General features: G+C 36.0%; 1 protein-coding gene across 1 annotated transcript in view; it reads right to left on the minus strand.

The window, feature by feature from the left end:
* The window catches only part of ADAMTS19 (ADAM metallopeptidase with thrombospondin type 1 motif 19), a 74,060-nt gene extending 67,269 nt beyond the window's left edge, over nucleotides 1–6,791 (minus strand). Inside the window, exons 1-2 of the mRNA XM_042822921.1 lie at nucleotides 6,720–6,791; nucleotides 5,908–6,013 (exon numbers count right to left, since the gene is read on the minus strand). Of these exons, the coding sequence (XP_042678855.1) occupies nucleotides 5,908–5,993 (86 nt within the window). The 5' untranslated portion in view covers nucleotides 5,994–6,013; nucleotides 6,720–6,791. The remainder of the gene's footprint in view (nucleotides 1–5,907; nucleotides 6,014–6,719) is intronic.
* Nucleotides 6,792–7,117: the final 326 nt, after the last annotated feature.

The following is a 7,117-nucleotide window of genomic DNA, read 5'->3' on the forward strand; positions in this document are numbered from 1 at the left end:
TCTAGGGAGTCAGCAGCACTTTCCAGTTCAATATCAGCCCTAGAATATAGGGCTGATATATAGAATAATATAATACAATATATAATATAATAAAATATAATACAGAATATAGAATATAGAATAAATCAGTCCCTTGGAGATGTAGCCACAAGTTCTGTTCACCTTTGGATTCTGCTGTTCTGCCAGTCATCATTCTGAACTGCACAGACCTATTTAATCTCAAAATTGGACAGTATATTCCAAAAGTGTCAAAGAGGAGTGTCAGAGAATCAGTGTCAAAGGACTCCAGAAAGATTATAACCACCACCTTCCTTTCAGCCCCCAAGTAAGTGACCTTGCTGCAGAAAGAGATGAAATTACTAAGGACTTACTCTTGATTATCCTGCATTGACTATGCTTGACAATAGTTTTATTTGTCAAATGTTTTTCAGTATCCACCAGAAAAATCTTCTCTGTTATTTTTCCAGGGACTGCAAAAGACAAACAGGTCTGCAGTTTCCTAGACAATTTCTGCACATTTTGTAGCTGGCTATAATGTCGGTTATCTTCCAGTTTCCAGGGACCTCCCTCAACTCCCACAGGCTGTACTAAATTGTCGAGAGGAGTACAGCTAAAATGCCTGCTAATTCCTTCAGCATCCTGGGGTATATCTCATTAAGCCCAATGCATATACAAATGTTGAGCTGTTGCAGCTGTTCCTTTACAGTTTTGGTGACCACAAACTGAAATTCATTGCTCCCCAGGTCATGCTCCTGCACTTCAGAGGACCGGACACCTAAAGATCTATCATTAATATTAAAAACTGAGGTTAAAAAAACATTAAATACCTCAATATTTTTCTCTCCCTTACTGTTAGGTGAGTATCTGCATCAAGTATCAGTGCAATGTTTTTCTTTGACCTTCTCTTTCTGTTGACATACATGAAAAAGCCTTTTTTATTGTCTGACACAACAGTAGCCATTGTCGCCTCAAGCTAGGGTTTGGCTTTCTTGTCTCCTCCCTTCAGATGGGAATGGTGGCTCTGTACTCTCCCTTTGAATCCTGACCTTGCCTCCAGATGTCATAAATTTTCTTTCTCTGCTTTAGTTCCAAGAAGAGCTTCCTGTTCATCCACTCTGATCTTCTGTCCTGCTTGCCTGACTTGCAACACAACGGGATTGTCTGCTTCTGGCTGTAAAAAGGTAGTTTTGAAGAAGTGAGCAGCTCTCATGGACCCCTAAACCTTCTAGAGCAGATTCCAAAGGGATGTTGCAAACTGACTCCCTTAGAAACTCCCACTACCCTTGCTATCCTCAGATGGTGTTATACAATCCTTTGGCGTAACCCTTGTTCATAAGAGATTTCCCCTTTCCCATAGATTCTATCCTCTCAAACAGTCTTACTAGGTTACAGGCCCAGAAATATTTCCCCCATCAAGATAGATAAGTCCCATCAGGCCACCCTTCATTTTAAAGGCTCTACCATGGCTGTAAAGCCCAAAATTCTGGTGAAGTCACCAGTCCCCAGAGCTAGACATAGCGTAGGACAACTGAGGAAAATACTACCTGTGCTACTGAGTCCTTCAGCTGTCTCCACAGAACTGCTAAATCTCTGTTAAGTGACCTCAGGCTTCCTGTTGCTACATTATTGGAAACACTTGAAAGAGGAGTAGGCAGTTCTCCACAGACTACATTACATGCAAAAGTTTATTAGAAACATATCTGATTTGAGCCACATGGAGGAAGCAACCTTCTCTGTGAAGAGGGTGTGGCATACAGATAGGAACCTCCATTCCCTTCAAGAGGGACAAGAGTCAATTTTCTTCAGGGTAGCTGGTGTGGTGATGTGTTTTCTACTTAGGATGGAAATGAGGTTGATTACACACCAGTGTTTTAGTTGATGCTGAGCAGCGCTTACACTGATTCTTTTATGCTTGTTATGTTGTTCTGCCAGTGTGAAGGCTGAGGAGGCTCAGGAAGTTTAGAAGGGACACAGGCAGAACAACTGACCAAACCTGCCCAAATAAATATTGCATACCATATGATGTTACGCTCAGCAATAGGAATGGGGCAATTAGCTGCAGATGTTGCTCAGGTTGAGCATTGGTGACCTAGGGGTGAGCAACTCTGTTGTGCTTCACTTGTATGTTGATTTTTCTTTTTTTTTCTTTCTTTTTTTTTTTTTTTTTTTCTTGCTTGTTTAATTTCTTTAATTATTATTAATTATTATTATTAATCTGTTCTTTAGTCAGCTTTCAAGTTCTGGCTGCCCAGGGAGGTTGTGGATGCCCCGTCCTTGGACGTGTTCAAGGCCAGGTTGGATGGGGTCCTGGGCAACCTGATCTGAATGTGCATGTTTGGTGGCCCTGCTAGGCAGGGGGGTTGGAACTACATGATCCTTGAGGTCCCTTCCAACCCGGGTGATTCTGTGTGTGATTCTGTGTGTGATTCTGTGTGTGATTCTTGCACTTTTTTTTAAATCCTCCCTCCATCACACTTGAGTGAGTGAAGGGCTGTGTGTTGCTTAGCTGCCTGCCAAGTTCAACCACAACATCCATGCTAATCATGAATTATCAGGACCTACAAATTCTGCCTGTCTTGTTAGCAAAAGTGGAAATGCACGGAGGACAGTCAGGACATAAAAGTTACTGTGTCTAACCAAATACACCTAGATTTTTATACTTCTGTGTTTTTGCAGAAGAATCTGCCAAATCCTTCTGTAGTAAAGCTATTCTTTGAGAGTTACTGGACAAACAAGTAGGAGACTAAAAAATTGTAGGCAAACACCAAATATTTCAAAGAATTAAAAAAAAAAAAAAAAACAAAAACTACCCTAACAAACTATTCTATACTTATTTCTCAAGATAAAAGAAGTACTTAAAATGAAAGCATGGCATGGGCTACATGCATTATTGACCTAGTCACCAAGTTGGGCTTCATCCTTTCTGTGTAGGTGTGAAAGATTCCCTACTCCACATTAGTATCTTTCGCTAAGATCAGTGGACAACTTGAACTGTAAAATTAGTTTTTATTATTATACTGTATTTTAATGAGTTTTATTATCATATTTGGGATTGTGTTGACAAACACAGGATAACTCCATCAGCCTCATATAACTTCATGTTTAAAACACATTTTGTTTTCATTGGATTTCATATGATTATTTAAGATTATCACACAAGAATGTATGTATTTGAATGATGAAATATTAAGTAGATGACTGAAAAATTACTCAGCTTTTTTGTTTGTTTGTTTGTTTGGATCTATACAATTCTCAGTGTCATTAGAAGAAAATCTGCTTTCAGATACACATGGCTAGAACAAAGACATTTTAATAAGGTATAATTTTCCAGTGGATTTCATTGAGAATATTTATTTTCTAATTTTTTGTCAAAGTCAACCTTAGCTGCAGCTCAACAATTAATCTATGTATTCACTTTCTAAGTATTCTTACCATTCCTTTTGACTTGTTGCTGATCACTTGCATATGTCAATTGTTCTTTTTATAAAAACCAAACATCTGCTTTCAATTTTATTTTTGTATCTAAAGTTTTATGTAAGCATTAACCAATTCATTGGAAATTGAGTTCACATATAAATGTGGACTAACAAAGCTGCTACAGAGTTACATTTTCATTAATCTTTCTGTTATGGGCTTACTGGGAAAGCTCAGAAAACCACGACACAACCAGTAAAAAAATATTTTTTCATCAGAAGTATTCAATGTAATTAATTGTAAATCCACACCTCTGTTCCTGTGCAAGCAATCTAGATTTTGGCATTCGGACATATACCACATACACCCCATACACCTCACAATCCCCAAACCCATAACTCTGCAAACTATGTCAGTGACAGTGTAGCTCTGAAAATTGTTCTGTCTGCAAATGATCGTGAGATTTTACCAGAGACAAGTGAATATGAAACATGTAGATATCAGAATGGAGACAGGTGCACTAAAATAAGCAACTTTGAATGCAAATTGCCAGCTTCTTTAAAGGCACTTTGTTGCTCATCAGTGGTAAACATTTGTGAATATATTTGTTTTCCTATGTTCTAAGATCAGTAAAAATCTACAGCAGTTATGTTAAATATACTTCATATCTACTGAAATGATAATCTATGGCAAGTATATTTAATTGCTGTTTAGAGAATAAAACAGGTAGGACTTGCTTTGTACCTTGAGAAATAGTTTTTGTTTCTGCACTATTGCTTTTTTTTTTTTTCACAAGAGCAAGTAGAACAGCGATACTAGATAAAAAAAAGAAGGAAATGATTAAGTGGTTTCAGAAGAGTTCATAAAATTTTTTTTAAAGACTTAACATGTGGAAAGAATGGAAGATTTATGACTGGTCTACACGCTGACTATTTAATTCCCACTTCTGAGAAAGTTAAGAATGAGTAAGGCATATGCCTCTGAGAACACACTAGCTACATTCAAATCTTTCGAGGACCTTTTAAGTGAGACATTTATTTAAATGTTTGTCTTCAAATATTTGTACAGTTCTGCTCTCCCTATCCAAGAAGTCAACTATCTTTAGTGTGCTTCGTTGCAATCAGCAGGGCTAGGATCTCAAAGAAAGTCAAGAAGAGAAAATGAATCTTTATTAAATATTATTTAATTTCTTTGGTAAATGATCATTCTACTCTAGATTAGACATATTAAGGAATCTGGCTTCATGATGAAACAGGAATCAACCCATATGCCCCTACACATTTTGTAATTGAGGCAGCTCAGTGGATCCCAAGAACAGCTGGCTATCTTTTCTTGAAGTTGTGTGGTAAGGTTCCTAATTTCAATGTAGGTTGTTTGTATCCTATGTAACATTGAATTTCTTGAATAAATGTTGTGGTTCAAATAACAGTCTGCCCTTTGCTATTGAATCTGATTTGGTTTAGTCTTCATTTCTATTGCTCTTAAATATTTACTACAGTACTTACAGAGAAATGTGATGTCTTCTCTATGGACATCCAAATGCCATTATTACTCTTAGTACAAGATGATTGAAGTCTCATCATGATTTGTTTTTCCAAATTTATTTGAATGAATGAGTGTCTTTAATCTTCTGAAATTTCAAAATGTAGCCTTTAGCATTTTTCACCAGATTCACATACCAGCAATTTAGTTTTTATGTCCCTATAGGATGATCATTCTACATCCTTTCTCTTCTTCAGCTCCACAGAAATTCAAAGCCAGAAATATATTTTTCACAATGAGAACCAAATGCTGGCTTATACAGCTAATTTTGGAAAAAAAATTCTAGCCCTACTCGTAAGAGGAAGAGTGAGCCTCCATCTCTTCTGTTTGAGAAGTCTGAGTTGTCTGCTGCAAGGCAACCCTGGTTTGTAAGATCAGTAACAAACATTCTCAAATTTGATAGTGCAGAAAAAACATTGCTCCTGAATCTTCACAGAAGTGTTACACATTCTTCCTGTTTGTCATATCTAGGAGCTGTGTTCCTGTGTGTGTTTACAAGGTGTTATGTTTTTTTGTTGATGATATATCTTTTTCCTAGTCTGGGTCCTATCTGGACAGTGATAAATTCAGTAAGGGATCTTATTATGTCATTAAAATTCATTGATGGAATATGTAGAGCTAGATCCGATATATTAAAGATAAGAACATCTTGGGGCATCTGCTTTCCTCTTTCCTTCCAATTAGCCTAATTATTGTGACACTATAAAGACTCCTGCATAACAGAAAATTGTAAACATTTTCTTAATTTATAAACAGTTCTTATTTAATTCTAAGTTATGCATATCAATACACGTCACTATTACTATAACTATTCTTTTCCAAAGTTTTTGTCAAAATTAAAAGCTTTCCTAATAGGAAAAAAAGAAGGAAAAACTTAAGCACACCATTAATTTAAAAGTAAATTACAGTGACACCGTAAACAAATAGTAGGTTTGCTGTCCACATACTTACTTGTGACCCATCTCATGGGCAATGGTAAAAGCAAGATTCAGACCATTGTCCTCTGCAATAATACATTTTCGTTTTTCACTGCACATTCCACTCAGATATGCTATACCTAGGAAACATAATCACCATATTCAATTATTTTAATTATTAATAAACATCTATATTAAGGCATTACAACCTGAAGCAGGTCTGAAATCTCACTGTGGTCAGAGCAATCAAATTATATATACAGGTAATTGAAAAACAAACAGATAGCTTTTGAGTTACAACAGCTGATGATAGCACAAAAATAAATAAAATGTATTAAAAAAATCACAAACAACAGCAGGATTAGCTGACAGTAATACAGCCTGATCGTATAGACTGCAGTGTGCAGAAAATGTTTTGTTTACAAGCATTACTTTAATAAAACATGACAGAAAACAAGTATGGATATTGATGTGTAAAATAGAGAAAAACAGGAACTGGTATTTTCTCTAACAGATTATGAAGTAAGGATGCAAAACACAGAACATCGCACCTAAATTATCACTGTTAAGTATCAACATAATGTAGAATGTTCACTTAGAACTGCAAAATAATCAGATGCTGAAGAACTAGTAAAATTCATACACACTTAAAGTTTATGTATTTATTTATTGTACTAACATTTAAGTTTTCAAGAAGTAGAAGTCTAAAACAGTATTTTGAATATATGTTCTATTTCTAAAAACTACAGTCTATAATTTTAAAAGCTTGATCAACATGAAGCTTAATTTGTGTAATATGCAATGGTCATTTTTCTCAGGCCATAAATACATTTAGTGGGAACTCACTGTCATTTTCATTGCTTGAAGTTTCAGGGAAAAGAATCAAAATCCTGTTTCAAGTGTTTGGCCTGCTTCTTGGGAACATCCTTGTGATGGAATGGTGCCTTCACGATTAACGTGTTGCTGGGTGTTTGCACATAAACGTCAAGCTTGAAATGTTTGACAGTGTTTGAAATTTAGTCATAATTAGTATTCTAAGTTAATAAAATGAAAGTCATTCTTCTTATAATCCAAGTAATTAAATTAATCAGTATCTAAACACTGCCCTTCATCCACAATGTGAAATTCGAGTAGTGCCTCCAACACAAATCTTGCAGTGGTGTTCTCAGTTGAGCTGATTAGAGGTTTTTGGACAAAGTGCTCCTATGACAAAAGTGCTGTTGAGGTTTGGCCAAAACAATCAC

Source organism: Centrocercus urophasianus, unplaced genomic scaffold (genome assembly GCF_019232065.1).
Source record: "Centrocercus urophasianus isolate 14NV4802_14NV808 unplaced genomic scaffold, USGS_Curo_1.0 seq_21, whole genome shotgun sequence".
NCBI classification, from domain to species: Eukaryota; Metazoa; Chordata; class Aves; order Galliformes; family Phasianidae; genus Centrocercus; species Centrocercus urophasianus.